We start from the raw sequence: 18,695 nt of genomic DNA on the forward strand, positions 1-18,695 counted from the left end.
CTTCATTCACATGGATGTTAGAACTTTTTACCATGGCCTCATATTATTCCCACAATTTTATGTGTTTTTTTGTCCTTTTTTCTCTCTGGTTTTCTATCTAGTCACTTTCTAGTGACCTATCTTACAGTTTATGCATCTTCTCTTCTGCTTTGTCTAAATCCCTCTATTGGATTCTTCATTTCATTCATTATATTTTTCAGTTCTAGGACTTCTATTTGATTTCTGATTTAGGTTCTCTGGTACAATTGTCTGCCTTTTCATCCATTTTCTTAAACGTACAAATTAGAGTTATTTATCTCCCCTGACAGATGACCTCAATACCTGTGGGTTGATTTCTACTGCCTGCTTTTTCTGTTGGTTTTTGTCATTTGGTCCTGACTGAATGCCAAGCTTGTGTATTAAGAAAAAAACTGTCGCTGTTCTGGGTGATGTTCTTTTCCTCTGGAGAATTTATTTTTTTTCTGACTGGCAGGTGGAGGGTGGGCAGAACATCTTAAATTGGCCAAGGGTGGTGCTTTTCTGGGTTACTTTTATTCCTGGGCAATGGTTCCACCAGGTCCTTCTGAATTGCAGGCCTTGCTGAGAACTCTGGACTTCCAAAGGACCCCCCATCTTCTTGAGTCTCTACTTGCCCCTACCCCAACACAGACATGCACACACACACACACACACACACAGACACGATCCTGCCATCTTTTTCAGATTGGCTGGTTTCCTTCAACGTACGTAGAAGAGGAGGGCATCCAGTGACGGCAGGAACGTGGAGAAGACGCACAGATTTTCTTGGGAGAGTCACTCCAGCCCTGAAGTCTGTCTCTAGCTCCTCTGTGACTCAGAGGGGAAATACCAACCTCCCAGTCTTCCACCACCCACAGGGATGGGGAGGGTGTTGAGAATCCTAAACTCGAACCGTGTCACTGTCAGCCTGCCCTCGGCGACCCATCACTGGGTATGCTATTGTACATAGAGGAAACCTGGGCTCGCCCCACCCAGAGCACAGAGGAGGGGGCACCAGCAGCACTGCAAGCCAGGCTCTGGGTAGCAGCCGAGGCCGGAAGCCCATTGCCTGTCCCCGTCCAACTGAGATGGCGGTCAGGAGCCTAGGTTTGAACAGCAGATGCTGTCCCAGGAAGGGCTAGGGACAGCAGAAGGGACCTGCCCCCAGCCCCTCTGCTTAGCCCCTGGACTCAGCCTTGCCTGTCTTTTCCTGCTGCTCCCAGGGGGAGGTGTCAGGCCTCGGGAGGCAGATGGGACCAGAGCCAGGCTGTTCACTGTGGGCTCACTTGCCCCACTGTGCTAGGGCGCAGGAGGAGAGAGCACTGCAGTGGCCCTCTGCAGCCACTCTGGCTCCCCAGACTTCCCTGACTCCCCCACTCCCCTCCATGCCAGGGGCACACCCAGACCCCACAGGGCAGGCCCCTCTCTTGGGAGGGGCCTTTGGGATGGTGAAATTCCAACCCTGCTCCCTGGTCAGTGGTACTGTTTCCTGCCCTCTCTCTGAGGGGCCCTTTCTGGAGTCCTGGGATGGTGTCTGCCTGGCCGTGGCCCTGCTGCCAGGTCAGCAGATCTTTTGTAAAAACCCTGAAAGGGGCAGGGAAGAAAACAGGGATTTCCCCTCTCTAGATTCCTGCCAGGTCCTTCTCCAGGAGGCCCCTCTGCTCTCCTGCAGGGTGGTCCCTGAGGGTCTGCCCAGCCTTGGCACGAGAGGTTGGTTCCAGCCCCTGGCAGGGTTTCCTTCCAAGGGTCCCTGCAGCCTTCAAACTGGGCCTTGGGCAACTCAAAGTAAGTGCTCTTGGGGGTGGCTCTACCCCATTACCTCCCCCAGCCACGACTCCCGGCCTTTGACCTCCGGCTGGGTTAGCCAGACCCTGGTTTCTCTACCCTGATGTTGCATGGGACCTGGCAGCCGTGTCTCCCTCCCAGCTCCTTGCCAAAGCCTCTGTTGAGACCTGGGCTTCCTATAGCCGCTTATCCCTCTGGCCAGCTGCACAGCCTGTGGGAGGTGCCCGGCCCAGGTTGGGTGTGGGGGAGGCTGATCTCTGCTGTGGGTGGCGCTGGGGACCTGGGGGCTCCTGAGTTTGGCCTTGTGGCCTCTGAGCCGTATGCCTCTGGGGCGTAGGGAAGAGGTGGGAGGAGTCACGGGGATGGGGAGCGGCAGGAGGAGAGAGTGGCCCTCCACAAAGGCTTGGGAAATGAGGGGAGGTGGAGGCAGGGCAGGGGAAGCGAAGAGTCAGCCTGGGAGAGAGCACCCTGGGGCCTGCGTGTCGGGGTACACCCAGCACTTGGCGCCCCACGGCCCAGCAGGCGCCGAGGATGGAGGGGAGGAAGCCGGCAGCCCCTGTGTTTACTGTCGTCAGAAAGGTCTTGTCTTTTGGTTTTGGGGTTTTTGTTGTGTTGTGTTTTTTTGGCTTGTTTGTTTTTTAAGGGGAAAAAAGTTTGTAATTATTTCATCCAAATCTCCCGTTATATATCTGTGAATAATAAGAGATTTTATAATAGCAAGAAAATGATGTATATTTTAGTTTGTTGATGAATAAGTCATCATGATCACAAAGGACACTGGGAAAAAATAATTTAGAGCCCTGACTTTTTGTGAATTTGTTTGTTTTGTGTGTGTTTGTTTTGAGATTTGTATTTGGTTTGGTTTGGTTTTGGCACTGCACTAAGGCAGGAGGGTTGGAGGGCTGGGTGCAGCCAGGATGTCTGATGGTGTTCAGCAGGAGATGGGGTATCCTCTGCGGGGGGCTAAACTGCAGGGGCCTGAGATTAGCTGTGAACATGTGGGAGCCCGATGCATGTGGGTCAGGGATCTGGGCCCCCCTCCCCCCGAGCTGGCGGTAACCCCAAATGGACACAAACTGTACATTTGCCAATGGGTTTTTTTCGGACCATGGTTTTTACTTGCAAATAAACCTGAGTTCTTTTCTGCAGGAGTGGTCAGCCCTTTCATGCCAGGGGAGGAGGGAATGGCTGGATTCCTCCACCTAAGTCCAGCAGGGTCTGTCTGACTGGGTTGCTTGGATCTCAGCATGGCCCAACCTCAGCAGGGTCTGAGAGAGAAGGAGGTAATGGTGCCATGGCCACCTCCCGGCTGGCACAGCACCACGGGTTTCCCACGCGGTGCCCTGGAATCCTCCAGGTGGCATCGGGCATACAAACGGGACTGTAATTCCTGCCCCATCACTTGGGTACCTCCTGAGCCCATGTTTCTTTACACGTATATTGAAGATAAAAATAGCCTCAGTGCAGTGGCACACATCTGTCATTCTAGCACCTTGGTAGGCTTAGGTGGGAGGCTGAGGTGGGAAGCTGAGGTGGGAAGATGGCTTGAGCCCAGGGAGTTGAGACCAGCCGGGGCAACATAGTGAGACACTGTCTCTACGACACTTTTTTTTTTAATAGTTGGGCATGGTGGTGCACATCTCTGGTCCCAGATTCTCGGGAGGGTGAGGTGGGAGAACCACTTGAGCCCAGGAGGTGGAAGCTGCAGTGAGCTGTGATTGCACCACTGCACTCCAGCCTGGGCAACAGAGCAAGACCCTGAATGTAAAAAAAAAACCCAAAAAACAAAAAAACTCCATTTTGGTGGGTTCTGTGGTGTATGATAGAGAAAACCAAAATAGAAAAGGAGAGGTTTATTTCTCCTTCCCCTCATGGAGGACCGTCCAGAGGCAGCAGCACTAGGCTCCTTTGCCTTGCCCTGGTCCCTGAGCCAGCAGGAACCCTGGCTCCCCCCTCCCTGATCCCCCGGCCTCAGGGGGATCCTCCTTCCTGATTCCTCGTCCTCAGAGGCTCCTCCCTGATCCCTCATCCTCAGAGGCTCCTCCTTCCTGATTCCCCGTCCTTAGAGGCTCCTTCCTGATCCCCCATCCTCAGAGGCTCCTCCTTCCTGATTCCTCGTCCTCAGAGGCTCCTCCCTGATCCCTCATCCTCAGAGGCTCCTCCTTCCTGATTCCCCGTCCTCAGAGGCTCCTTCCTGATCCCCCATCCTCAGAGGCTCCTCTTTCCCGATCCCTCGTCCTCAGAGGCTCCTCCTTCCCGATCCCTCGTCCTCAGAGGCTCCTCCTCCCTGATCCCCCATCCTCAGAGGCTCCTCCTTCTCTATCTCCCGTCCTCAGAGGCTCCTCCTTCCTGATCCCCCATCCTCAGAGGCTCCTCCTTTCTGATCCCCCGTCCTCAGAGGCTCCTCCTCCCTGATCCCCCGTCCTCAGAGGCTCCTCCTCCCTGATCCCCCGTCCTCAGAGGCTCCTCCTCCCTGATCCCCCGTCCTCAGAGGCTCCTCCTCCCTGATCCCCCGTCCTCAGAGGCTCCTCCTTCCTGATCCCCCATCCTCAGAGGCTCCTCCTTTCTGATCCCCCGTCCTCAGAGGCTCCTCCTCCCTGATCCCCCGTCCTCAGAGGCTCCTCCTCCCTGATCCCCCATCCTCAGAGACTCCTCTTTCTCGATCCCTCGTCCTCAGAGGCTCCTCCTCCCTGATCCCCCATCCTCAGAGGCTCCTCCTCCCTGATCCCCCGTCCTCAGAGGCTCCTCCTCCCTGATCCCCCATCCTCAGAGACTCCTCTTTCTCGATCCCTCGTCCTCAGAGGCTCCTCCTCCCTGATCCCCCATCCTCAGAGGCTCCTCCTCCCTGATCCCCCATCCTCAGAGGCTCCTCCTTTCTGATCCCCCGTCCTCAGAGGCTCCTCCTCCCTGATCCCCCGTCCTCAGGCTCCTCCTCCCTGATCTCCGTCCTCAGAGGCTCCTCCTCCCTGATCCCCCATCCTCAGAGACTCCTCTTTCCCGATCCCTCGTCCTCAGAGGCTCCTCCTCCCTGATCCCCCGTCCTCAGAGGCTCCTCCTCCCTGATCCCCCGTCCTCAGAGGCTCCTCTTTCCCGATCCCTCATCCTCAGGCTCCTCCTTTCTGATCCCCCGTCCTCAGAGGCTCCTCCTCCCTGATCCGCCATCCTCAGAGGCTCCTCCTCCCCGATCCCCTGTGCTCAGAGGCGGCTCCTCCCTGATTCTCTGTCCTCAGAGGCTCCTCCTTTCTGATCCCCCATCCTCAGAGGCTCCTCCTCCCTGATTCCCCATCCTCAGAGGCTCCTCCTCCCTGATCCCTCGTCCTCAGCATGCCCTTCCCTCCTTGTGGCTGCCTCATGGTCCACAGTGGCTGCTGGAGCTCCTGCCACAGGACCATGAGAGAGAACAGAAATCCCCTTACAGCTCTGGCCAGTGCCTGGTCAGGAAACAGCCCATTTTCTAGAGGTGGAAACTGAGGCTGCGATACATGAAGTGACTCGTCCAAGGCCACACGTGACCCCTGCGCAGCTCGGTCTGATGCCAGAGTGCACGTTTCTGTTTGGGCAGCACCCAGCTCCTAAGCAATGACTTTCTGCTTCTCAGGCCGGTCCCTGGGTCTCCCATCCTTCCTGCAGACTGGACCCTGGCCAGCCTTCGCCCCCACTGAGGCTGCTGGGAGGCAGACCCGATGGGCAGGGTGAAAATGCCCCCTTCTCCAGGAGCTTCCAACACCGGGAACCTCTCCCTTGGGCTGAGCCTTCTTGTCCTAGACGTGCAGGCTGGACCATGCCCATCTGTCCTGGCCTTGCCCCCATTCACTGGTATGACAGCCGAGTCCCCAGGAGGGACCCCTTGCCTGAGCCGGCCCCACCCTCCTCACGCAGCCCTCCCTGCTGCTTCTGGCCCCCTGGGGGTGGCAGGCAGGTGTGGGTGCAGGGCGGCCCCTGGACAGCTGACCGTGGAGTGGGCGTCCCAGGCTGGTGATCAGAAGGCTGAGAGGGAGAAGTGATGGGGCCTTGCATTCTGAGAGAGAATAAAATAGCTCCCGTTTACTGAGTGTTTTCTTCTACCAGGCGTGGGGGCTCTGGGCAAGCACATCCCTCCCCTCCCTCCGTCCCTGCCCTCCCTCCGTCTCTGCCTTCCCTCCGTCCCTCCCCTCGCTCCACCCCTCCCCTAGCTCCATTCCTCCCCTTGTTCTGTCCCTCCCCTCGCTCTGTTCCTCCCCTTGTTGGGTCCCTGCCCTCGCTCTGTCCTGGTTGGCTCAGGCTGCCATGAGCAGTGTGGCTCAGGCCCCAGACCCGGCTGCCTCAACTGAAATCTCCTCTCTCACGGTTCTGAGGCTGGAAGTTGGAGATGTGGTGCGGGAGGTCATTGGTTCCTCCTGAGGCCTCTGCACGCTCATCCCAGAGGTCTCTCCCTCTTCTCCTTGGGGACCCTGTCCTCTTGGATTAGGGGCCACCTTCAGGACCTTGTGTCACCTCACCTCTTCAGAGTCCTTCTCAGAGTCACGTTTGCAGCAGGTTCTCCATGACGGCTTTGCAGTAAGATTCACTTCCACTCACTCCACAGTCCTAGCGAGGGCCCACTCTGTGCGTTTTTGATGCCCGGGAGGAAACCAAATGGAAAAGCCATGGCCCTGGGAAGCTGATATGTGGGGAGTGGGGAGGGGTGGGGGCAGAATTGAGGAAGCTCTGGATTGGTTTTTTTTTTTTCTGCTCCTTTTCTCTCTCCCAGTGCTTGTCCCTCTCCCCCTCTTTCCCTGAATGTGTTGCAGTTTTCTACAGGACTCATATAATTCCTACTTGACCCACTTTGGCTGTTTTCTTTTCTTTCTTTTTCTTAAGAGATAGGGTCTCACTCTGTCACCCAGGCTGGAGTGCAGTGGCCCAGTCCTAGCTCACTGCAGCCTCACAGTCCTGGACTCAAGCAATCCTCCCGCCTCAGCCTCCCAAGTAGTTGAGACTACAGGCACGTGCCACCCTGCCCAGCTAATTTTTATTTTTTATAGAGATGGGGTCTTGCTGCTTTGCCCAGCCTGGTCTTGAACTCCTGGCCTCAAATGATTTTCTCACCTCGGCCTCCCAAAAAGCCAAGATTATGGGTGTGAGCCATCACACCCAGCCTAAGTGTTTTCTTTTATCTATTAAGTGTTGCAAAAAAATGAATTTTGTGCTAAATTCTCTCATTTATCCAGTCAATTTTTATTGATTCCTTACCTGAGATTCAACATTGAACAAGACCAACAAGGTCTCAGCCAGTTTCTAGTGACGTATCAGGCTGAGCTGACATGGAGGCCTCTCTCCCTCCACTGCCAACACAGAAATCCTTGAAAAAAAAACATGCATAAGGCGTATCTGAGCTGGAAAGAAGGGCCTATTCCAAGAGAGAAAGAACTCGAAGCCCGAGGAGATACTGGGAGCTAACCCCAGGGCAGTCTCCAGGGTCTTGGCCCCTCTGGGCCTGGAACCGCTTCCAACACTCTCCTGGCATTGGGAGCCACAGCTGCAGATCCCCCGAGGCCAGACACCAGCACCGGACCCCCTGCATAAAGGTAAACTCTCAGAGAACCCCTGTTGTGCAGAGGCGACTGACACACGTGGATAGCTGGGAGTGTTTGCAGAACAAAGCCAAAAGTATGGAGCAGGATAAATGTTTTAAAACATTTTTTAAAGTTGACAGAAACAGAATAAAAAGGCACACCATACCCCACGCCAAATGAACCAAGAATGGTTAACCTTGGAGTTCAAAGATAAAAAGTAATCTGCTGGGCATCCAAGCAGAAAGGACAAGTCTCCTAAGAGAAAAAAAACACAAAAAACCAATCAGGTTTGCTTTAGACATTACCCCAGTAACACTCGACATTACCCCAGTTAACACTCAATGCTAAAAGGCAATGAACGATTCGCACAAGGTCTTCATGGCAAGAGACACCCAAGGGTTTGATGCTCAAATAGTTGGTTACTTGTCAGGCAGCAAGTAAGGCATTGCCGCATGTAAAGACTCAGGGGCTGCCTGGCGGGTTGGCTCATGCCTGTAATCCCAGCACTTGAGGTCAGGAGTTCGAGACCAGCCTGACCAACATGGCGAAACCCCTTCTCTATTAAAAATACAAAAATTAGGTGTGGTGGTGGGCACCTGTAATCCCAGCTACTCCAAGGCTGAGGCGGGAGAAACGCTTGAACCCAGGAGGCAGAGGTTGTAGTGAACTGAGAGTACGCCACTGTACTCCAGCCTGGGTGACAGAGTGAGACTCCATCTCAAAAAAAAAGGCTCGGGCTGTTGATCAGGGGAGAACTTGTTAGAACAATGACCAGGGGCAAACTCCGGCTGGATGACTGGGAAGCTGCCCAAGGACTAGGGCAGAGTGTGGAACCGGAATCTCTGGAAACAAGTCCTTTTTTTTTTTTTTTTTCTTCTTTTTTTTTTTAAATCAAACAAAAGAGATTTCTAAGTTTTTTGCATTTCCTTAAAAGTGAGGACTTTGTCAGGCATTTTTATCTAGTCTGGGAAATGTACAATGATTAGAAAAGTATATGTCATAATAGTTTCCTTTTTTTTCTTTGAGATGGAGTCTCGCTGTGTCACCCAGGCCGGAGTGCAGTGGTGCGATCTCAGTTCACTGCAGCTTCCGCCTCCCGGGTTCAAGTGATTCTCCTCCCTCAGCCTCCCAAGTAGCTGGGATTACAGGCACCCGCCACCACACCTAGCTAATTTTTTTATTTTTAGTAGAGACGGGGTTTCACCATCTTGGCCAGGCTGGTCTTGAACTCCTAACCTCGTGATCTGCACGCCTTGGCCTCCAAAAGTGTTGGGATTACAGGCGTGAGCCACCACCCCCAGCCATCATAGTAGTTTTCCAAACTTATAGTAGCACTCCAAAACCTCAAAAACAGACAGCTTGGAATAGCTTAAGAAGTATAACCTGAAGATTTTAAAATTTTGGAAATTAGCCTTTAATAAAGTATACAGAACATTTATTTTTATAAAAAAAGATTGTTTTCCAGACACATAGGTATTTAGATTACTTCTACCCTGCAAGACTCTTGTGAAAATAAAACACTTCAAATAGAAAAGGAGAAAAAAGTCAAAAGAAAAGGAGGAAAAAAAAAGCCGGTTCACAGCATGTGAATTACTTCTGGATGCTCTAAGGGTTCTTGAACGGGCCTGTGCAGCCTCCTCTGTGTATTTGAGCATTCCATGTCTTCAATACCAGACTTGAAAGAAAGAAATTGGAGAAAGCACAGAAACAGGTCTTAAACACGGTGGAAGAGGTGGTGCTGCTAGGCAACTAGGATAAGCCCTGCAGAAAGCAATCACTAATGTAAAGAAGTACAGTGAGTTCTTATACCTGTATGTTGCTTTGATGTCCATTTTGAATATAAGTTTAACTCTCTCACACCAGAAGCAGAGCTCGGTCACCCTCGACACAGTTGACAGTTTTTTTATTGTTGTTTTTGTTTCTGTTTTTGAGACAGAGTCTCACTCTGTTGCCCAGGCTGGAGTGCAGTGGCACAATCTTGGCTTAATGCAACCTCCGCCTCCTGGGTTAAGTGATTCTCCTGCCTCAGCCTCCCAAGTGGCTGGGATTACAGACGTCCGCCACCACACCCAGCTAATTTTTGTATTTTTAGTAGATAATGGGGTTTGGCCATGTTGGCCAGGCTAGTCCCGAACTCCTGACCTCAAGTGATCCACCCGCCTCGGCCTCCCAAAATGTTGGTGTTACAGGCGTGAGCCACTGTGCCTGGATACAGTTGATAGTTCTGCACCTGCAGCACTCCCCCAGTTCCTCAGTGTCTCAATCCAGACATCTGTCTTGTGCCACCGCCTCCTGGTGACCACCTCGCTGTGGGACAGCCAGAATAATCTGCCGGACCGAGGCACCCCCTGTGTGGCTGTGCAAATAGGCCACAGTGATGGCCTCTCAGTCACAGTCGGCGACCACAGACCTTGAGGCTGCCTGTCCTATCCCACCAATTAGAACCCTTGTGGGAAAGCTGTAACACCCTGGACCCCAATAAAGGCTTTGGTCATGGGTTGGTCTCTCTCTCTCTCTCCCTCTCCCTCTCTCCCTCTCTGCTCCCCCTCCTCACCGGTGGGAGCGTGGGTGTCCTGGACCATCCCCCATTATCAGCCCCGAGAGGCACAGCCCTTTCTCTTTGGATCTGCAAGGAGCGCGCTGCTTTGATTGCATGTGTCCTGTGCCGCTGCCTCCTCTGTGTCCACCTGAGCCACACACCCCAGCCTCACTCTCCTCTGGGTCCAGCCTCTCCTGGAAGGTGGATGACAAGGATATGACCTCTCCAGAGAGAGGCCTCAAGACTAAATTAGAGGAAAACGAGACAAAAAGAGATAAAAACAGTGGGGAAGGGACATAGGAGCGGGTGAGGGAGGACAGGGGCACTTTTCCTCGGTTTGTCGGGCTTCAATGATATTTCTTGACTTTTACCTGGAAAATCAACTGATGGAGGCGTAAGTAGACTTCACAGCACAAATACAAACATCAAGAAAGATAATGAATGAAAGTTGGATGAAGACAAGCGAAAGGAAGGGTGAGGAAGATACAAAAATAAATGATGATACAATTTCCACACACGGAGCAATGCATGCTGTCTCCAGAGGCTTGCCTTCTGCTTCCAACAGTGTGTGAGTGCCTTTATCTTGCTATCGCTGTATGGTTCTGTAGGTCATAGAAGCCCAGCCTAGGTGTCACTGGACTAAAATGGAGGTGTCTGCAGAGTTATGTTCCTTCCTGGAGGCTCCAGGGGGAAACCATTTCCTTCCCTTTTGCAGCTTCTAGAAACTGCTGCATCTGTTGAATCATGGCCCCCTGCTCCATCTTCAAAGGCAGCATAGTGGCATCTCTCAGACCCCTCTGCCAAAGTCACATCTGGTTACAGCTGGGAAGGGGTCTCCACTTTTCAGGACTTAGATGATTAGATTCACCCACCCAGATTATCCAGGACAGTCTCCTTGAGTCACACCTGCAAAGTCTCTTTTGCCATGAAAGGTAACATATTGACAGGTTCTAGACTGTGACATAGTCTGGAACATGGATATCTTTGGTGGGGAGGGGGGATCATTACTCTGTCTTCTGCAGTAGGGTACATATCCTGATCAACCCTTCTGATAAGACAACAAAAACACTGGGAACATATTTGTAATTCCATCAATGAGCTGGTGATAAAGAAACAAAAACAGATGCTGACGTAAAGGCAGGAATCCAGACAGGCGGGCTGGCTCCCTCCTCATGGGTGTCTGCTCAACTGAAAGAGCTTAAGGGCCAATCTTTATCACCTGGCTGAGCTTGTGAGCGAGACAAAACCCAGGGCCTGCCCAAGGCAAGCCCCTCTTTAAAGCCGGGACCCCAACAGACCTCACCCCCAATGTCAGGAAGAGTAGTAACATACCCACCCGCATACACACACTGCTGCCACCACCACCACCAAGGGATTGCAGAGGAAATTCTCTCTCTTGTACCTTGACGGTAGAAACAGAACTAACCTGAGAGTACGTGTTACAGGTTGCATTGTGCCCCCGCCATCTTGAAACTCTAAACTCTCAATACCTGTGAATGTGACCTTCTTTGGGACTAGGGTCTTTACCGATGTAATCGATTTAAGATGAGGTCATTAGGGTGGACTCCAATCCAGTATGACCGGGGTCCTTGTAGAAAGGGGAAAGTTGGACACAAAGACCTGCACACAGAGAGAACACCATGTGAAGATGGGGACAGAGGTTGGGGTGACATATCTACAAGCTAAGGAACATCAAAGATTGCCAGCAACCACCAGGCACTAGGGGAGCGGCATGGAACAGATCCTCCCCTAGAGCCTCCGGAAGGAACCAACCCGGCCGACGCTTGTACCTTGGACTTCTGGCCTCCAGAACTATGAGACAACAAATTGTTGTTCCGGCTATGGAGTGTGTGGTACTTTGCACCACACCAGTAATACGATGTGCAACTCTGATTTGACACCTAAGAAGGTTCCAGCCTGAAATTACACTTCCTTTGGTTCTGAAAAACCTGGAGCTAAGAGTTTAAAGTAGAACACAGGGATTTTGGCTCTCCTGGGTGCCTGGAAAAAGGAAATGCAAATCCACTTTCAGCCTCAAATAATCCCCAGGGGTAATGTTCTAAGAAACACACATTAACTGTCAAAAAGCGTAGATCACACAAGGAAACAAGATGCATTGCACAGAGGCAGCAAAAACCACGGGGTGCAGAATCAGATCCACAGAAGCAGAATACAAAGTAGTTGTGTGTAACGTAGAATAGAAGGGATTGGAAATACATGTAAAGAGCAAGAAACTCTGAAAATAACCAAGTCAGTTGGGAAAAGATCAAGCAGAACTTCAAGTGCTGCAAAATCTGGGTTGGAACTGGCAGGAAATTGGATTTGGAATGGACACTACATCATATGGTGTGACCCAAGGAAGAGGTGCAGTTGGGGGGACATTTACAAGGCGCGCAGGAAGGCCAGTGCCACTGCTAGACACACAGTGGGTTTGCATTCCAGAGAAAGACGCTGTCGCCCCCACCCCGTGACTACCTTCTTATAGTGGAAGCATGAGAAAATGGCTTGTCAGGTGGAGGAAACACGGAAATGACTTGAGTTACAGTGGCTTCTGGGAGTTTTCAAAAAACGCCTGCTGCCCAGCCCCCCAGGACCTTGGAGTGCAGGGGAACTTGTACCTCCCTTTGCTAAAAGAAGGAAGTTATTGGTCCTGGGGGAAGCTGGATTTTGGAGCAGTCTCTCTGAGAGAAGGAAAATGGCCCTTGGTGTCTCGCCGTTCATCACAGTGAACTCTCAGGTCAAGCAGCCCTTTTGTACCATAGATACTTATATCACAATGTATGGGTTTAACCTCAGATTAGACAAGAAAGAATCAGTGAACTGGAAAATAGTTCTCATGACATCCCTGACGATGTAGAGATGAAACTAATGAAGATGGAGATGGAAGGAGACGTTCCAAACGTACATATAATGTAGACAAATTCCAGAAGAAGAAAGTAAAAGGGATGAGAAAGTAGAATGGATGAGAAGCAATATTTGAAGACACACTGGGGTTTGTGTCTGCAAGTACACTTGAGAGGTAATCTAGGTCTTCAACATAAAGACTGCAACTCTTAGGTGAGTCCTAGTGCTGAACTAGGTCCAGAGACGGTGGACTCGTGGGGCAGGGGCAGAGGAGCATGCAACATACTGAGACACCAGCTGGGGTAGCCAAGAGGGTTCTGGCATCAGCCCTCCCCTAACCCTACGCTGCACAGCTTGTGGGTCTAAAAGAGACCCCTTTCTTCCACTTGAGGAGAGGACAAGGAAGAGTGGGGAGGACTTTGTCTTGCATCTTAGATACCAGCTCAGCCACAGCAGGATAGGGCACTGGTCAGAGTCACGAGGCCCCTGTTCCAGGCCAAGTTCCCAAATGACATTTCTAGACACACCCTGGGTCAGAAGGGAACCTGCTACTTTGAAGTAAAGGACCCAGTCCTGGAAGCATTCTCAATCACCTGCTAACTGAAGAGGCCTTGGGCCCTGAATAACCAGGAGTAATACCCAGGTACTATGTTGAGGGCCTTGGGCAAGCCTCTGAGACTTGCTGGCTTCTGGTACCAGCATGGCCACAGTCAGGTAGAGCACCAAGTGGGCTATTGGAGTGCTCAATTCCAGGACTTGACTCTTGGACAGCATTTCTGGATGTGCCCTGGGCCAGAGGAGAGCCCATTGCCCTGAACGGTGAGTCCCAGGCCAGTTAGCATTCACCACGAGCTGACTTAAGAGACCTTGGGTCTTAAGGGAACACTGGCTGGTAGTCCTCACGGCCTGGGGTGGTGGTGACTATGGGGTGAGGCTCCTCTGCCTTTGGAAAGGAGAGGGAAGAGTGGGAAGGACTACTTCTTGTGGTTTGAGTGCAAGCTCAACCACAACACAATAGAACACCAAGTAGACTTCTAAACTTTTTTAATGCTAGTCCCTGACTCCCAGATGGTACCTCTGGACCCACCTGAGGCCTAGGGGACCTTGCCGCCCTGAAGGGAAAGACACAGGCCTAGCTGGCTTTGCCACCTGCCGATTGTAGAGTTCCAGGACCTTGAGTGAACATAGGCAATAGCCATGGAGTTTATAGCAGGCCTTGGGCAAGACCCAGTGCTGTACTGGCTTCAGGTCTGACCCAGTGCAGTCATAGTGGTGGTGGTCACAGGGGTGCTTTTGTCACTCCATCCCCAACTTTAGGTGACTCAGAACAGAGAGAGAGAGAGAGAGAGAGAGAGAGAGAGACTCTCGTTGTTTGGGAGAAAGAGAGGGAAGAGAACAAGAGTCTCTGCCTGATAATCCAGAGAATTCTCCTGGATCTTTTCCAAGACCATCAAGGCAGTACCTCTACGAGTCTGCAAGAACCACAGAATTACTAAGCTTGGGGTGCCCCCTAAAGCAGATACAGCTTAGATCATGCATCCAAGTCTTTTCAAAATCCGGAAAGCCTTCCCAAGAAGGATGGCTACAAATAAGCCCAGACTAAGAAGACTATAATAAATATCTAACTCTTCAATGCCCAAATGCCAAAAAAACATCTGCTAGCATCAACCCCATCCAGGAAAACATGACCTCACCAAATGAACTAAGTATAAGGCAGCAGGAACCAATTCTGGAAAAACAGAGATATGTGACCTTTCAGACAGAGAGTTCAAAATGCTGTGTTGAGGAGACTTAAAGAAACTGAAGATAAACACAGAGAAGGAATTCAGAATTATATCAGATAAATTTAACAAAGATACTGAAATAATTTAAAAGAATCAAGCAGAAATTCTGAAGCTGAAAAATGCAGTTGGTATACTGAAGAATGCACCAGGGTCCTTAAACATCAGAATTGATCAAGCAGAAGAAAGCCTTCGTGAGCTCAAAGATAGGCTATTTGAAAATACACAATCAGAGGAGACAAAAAAGAATAAAAGCAATGAAACACACATACAGGATCTAGAAAATAACCTCAAAGGGGGCAAATCTAAGAGTTATTAGCCTTAAAGAGGAGGTAGAGAGACATATAGGGGTAGAAAGTTATTGAAAGGGATAATAGAGAACTTCTCAAACCGAGAGAAGGAGATCAATATCCAAGTACAAGAAGGTTATAGAACACCAAACAGATTTAACCCAAAGAAAACTACCTCAAGGCATTTAATAATCAAACTCCCAAAGGTCAAGGATAAAGAAAAGATCCTAAAAGCTGCAAGAGAAAGGAAACAAATAACATACAATGGGGCTCCAATACGTCTGGTGGCAGACTTTTCAGTAGAAACCTTACAGGCCAGGAGACAGTGGCATGACATATTTAAAGTGGTGAAAGAAAAAAAAAAAAACAAACCTTTTACCCTAGAATAGTATATCCAGTGAAAATATCCTTCAAACATGAAGGAGAAAGACTTTCCCAGACAAACAAAAGCTTAGGGATTTCACCAACACCAGACCTGTCCTACAAGAAATGCTAAAGGGAGTAATTTGATCAGAAGGAAAAGTACATTAATAAGCAATAAATGATCACTGGAAGGTACAAAACTCACTGGTGATAGTAAGTACACAGAAGAACACGAACACAGAGTATTATAACACTGTTAACTGTGGTGTGTAAACTACTCTTACCCTAAGTAGAAAGAAGAAACAATGAACCCATCAAAAAGAATAACTACAACAACTTTTCAGGACATACTTAGTATAATAAAATATAAATAGAAACAACAAAAAGTTAAAAAAAATGGGGACAAAGTTAAGGCACAGAGTTTTTATTAGTTTTCTTTTTGTTTGTTTGTTTATGCAGATAGTGTTAAGTTGTTATCAGGTTAAAATCATGGGTTATAAGATAGTATTTGCAAGTCTCATGGTAACCTCAAATCAAAAAACATATAATGGATACACAAAATATAAAAAGCAAGAAATAAATCATATCACCAGAGAAAATCACCTTCACTAGAGGAAGACAGGGAGGAAAGATAGAAAGAGAAGACCACAAAGCAACCAGAAAACAAATCAAAATGGCAGGAATAAGCCCTTCCTTATCAATAATAACATTGAATGTAAATGGACTCAACTCTCCAATCGAAAGACATAGACTGGCTGAATGGATGAACAAACAAGACCATTGATCTGTTGCCTACAAGAAACATATTTCACCTATAAAGACACACATAGATTTAAAATAAATGGATGGAAAAAGATATTCCATGGAAACCAAAGAGCAGGAGTTGCTAGACTTGTATCAGACAAAATAGATTTCAAGACAAAAACTGTAATAAGAGACAAGAGACAAAGAAGGTCACTATATAATGATAAAGGGGCCAATTCAGTAAGAGCATATTTTCAAAGTCATTCTATGAGGCCAGTATTACCCTGATACTGAAACCAGACAAAGACACGTCATAAAAAGAAAACTACAGGCCAGTATCTCTGATGAATATTGATATAACAGTCCTCAGTAAAATACTAAAACCAAATTCAGCAATACATTAGAAAGATCATTCATCATGACAAAGTGGGATACATCATATGCAAATGGTTCAACACATGCAAATCAGTCAACGTGATACATATCAACAGAATGAAGAATATAAACCACATGATCATTTCAACTGCTGCTGAAAAAGCATTTAATAAAATTCAACGTCCCTTCATAATTAAAAAAAAATAAAAAAACTGGGGATAGAAGGGCCGGGCTCGATGGCTCACGCCTGTAATCCCAGCACTTTGGGAGGCCAAGGTGGGTGAATCATGAGGTCAGGAGATCAAGACCATCCTGGCTACATGGTGAAACCCCGTCTCTACTGAAAATACAAAAAATTAGCCAGGTGTGGTGGCAGGCGCCTGTAGTCCCAGCTACTCAGGAGGCTGAGGCAGGGGAATGGCGTGAACCCAGGAGGTGGAGTTGCAGTGAGCCAAGATCGTGCCACTGCACTCCAGCCTGGGCGACAGAGCAAGACTCCATTAAAAAAGAAAAAAGAAAAAAAAAAAAAAACTGGGGATAGAAGGAACATACCTCAACATAATAAAAGCCATATACAAAAGACACACAGCTAGGATTATACTGAATGGGGAAAAACTGAAACCCTTTCCTCTAAAATCTGGAACGTGACAAGGATGCCACTGTCACCACTGTTATTCAACATAGTACTAGAAGTCATAGCTAGAACAATCAGACAAGAGAAAGATGTAAAGGGCATCCACATGGGAAAGGTAGAAGTCAAATTAACTTAGTTGTACACTTTAAAATAACTTAGTGTAATTAGATTGTTGGTAACTCAAAGAATAAATACTTGAGGGGATTTATACCCCATTCTCCATCATGTGCCTATTTCATATTGCATAACTGTATCAAAGCAGCTCACGTACCCCATAAATATATGCACTTACTGTGTACCCACAGAAATTAAAAATAAAAGAAATCTTCAAAAAAGAGAAATTCTGAAAAGTCAAAGACAAAGAAATAACTTTGAAAGTAGTAAGGGAAATGCAATTCATCACATACAAGGAAACCCTGGAAGATTATCAGTGAATTTCTCAGAAGAAATCTCACAGGCCAGGAGAGAGTGGGATCATATATTCACAGGGATGAAAGGATAAAACTGTCAACCTTGGGAAAGATGTCCAGAGATGAAGGAGAGATAAAGGCTTTCCCAAATAAACAAAAACTGTGGGAGTTCATTATCACTGCCTTAGAAGAAATGCTAAAGGGAGTTTTTCAAGTTGAAATGAAAGGACAGTAACAACATGAAGACACAAAAGTATAAAAACTCTGTATAGACAAAAATATAGTCAAATTGGGAGTACTCTGCCACTGTGTCTTAGTCCATTTTGCACTGCCGTAACAGGATGACACGGACTGGGTAATTTATAAAGAATAAAAATGTATTTCTCGCCGTTTTGGAAACTGGGGAGTCCAAGATCAAGGCATCAGCATCTGGTGTCTGGTGAGGGCCTTCTTGCTACATTCTCACATGGCAGAGGCAGAGGGTAGAAAAGCAAAAGGGGACTAACTTCTTCCATCAAGCCCTTTTACAATGGCAGAGTCATCATGGCCTAAGCACCCCAGAGGACACACTTCCCAATACTGTTGCATTGGGGGTTCAATTTTAATATGAATTTTGTAGAAGACAAAAACATCCAAAGCATAGCATATTGTAATGGTGACACATAAGTTATTTTGAACTCTAGTATAAAATTAAAAGAAAAAATTTTAAAATAATTATAGCAATAATGTGTTAATGGATACACAATATATAAAAGATGTAAAGTATGACCCCAATAACACAAAATGTGGGAGAGGAGAAATTAAAGTGTAGAGTTTTTGTATGTGGCTAAAGTTTAGTTGTTATCAGCTTAAAATAAACTGTTATACCTATAAAATGTCATACGTAAACCTCCTGGTAACCACAAAGAAAAATAACTGTAGTAGACCCACAGAAGATAAAACGGAATCAAAGATATCACTACAAAAAAAAAAAAAAAACTCACAAAGACAGTGAGAGAGGAAGAAAGGAATGAGACTACAAAACAATCAGAAAACAATTAACAAAATGGCAGTAGTAAGTCCCTACCTATTAATAATTACTTTAAATGGATTAAATTATCTACTCAGAAGCCACTAAGCAGCTGAATGGATTAAAAAACAAAACAAAATCCGACTATATGCTGCTTACAAGATACTCGGTTTAGCTTTAAGGACATAGATAAGCTGAAAAGTATCATTCTATCCAAATGGGAAGCAAAAGAGAACATAAGTGGCTACACTTATATCAGACAAAATAGATTTTAAATCAAAACTGTCCCAAGAGACAAAGACAGTTGTCATATAATGATAAATGGATCAATTCATCAAGAGGATATAACAATTCAAAAAATATACATACTAGGCCAGGCGTGGTGGCTTA

The 18,695-nt window shown here is 48.2% G+C and overlaps 1 protein-coding gene across 6 annotated transcripts in view; it reads left to right on the top strand.

Moving 5' to 3' along the window:
• The window catches only part of VAV2 (vav guanine nucleotide exchange factor 2), a 235,454-nt gene extending 232,524 nt beyond the window's left edge, over positions 1 to 2,930 (top strand). For all 6 annotated transcript variants that reach the window (XM_005580493.4, XM_005580495.4, XM_005580490.5 and 3 more), the window contains one exon: positions 703 to 2,930. In XM_005580493.4, the coding sequence (XP_005580550.1) occupies positions 703 to 750 (48 nt within the window). In that variant the 3' untranslated portion in view covers positions 751 to 2,930. The remainder of the gene's footprint in view (positions 1 to 702) is intronic.
• The last annotated feature ends 15,765 nt before the right edge of the window (positions 2,931 to 18,695 follow it).

This window comes from Macaca fascicularis, chromosome 15 (genome assembly GCF_037993035.2).
Source record: "Macaca fascicularis isolate 582-1 chromosome 15, T2T-MFA8v1.1".
Taxonomy (NCBI): Eukaryota; Metazoa; Chordata; class Mammalia; order Primates; family Cercopithecidae; genus Macaca; species Macaca fascicularis.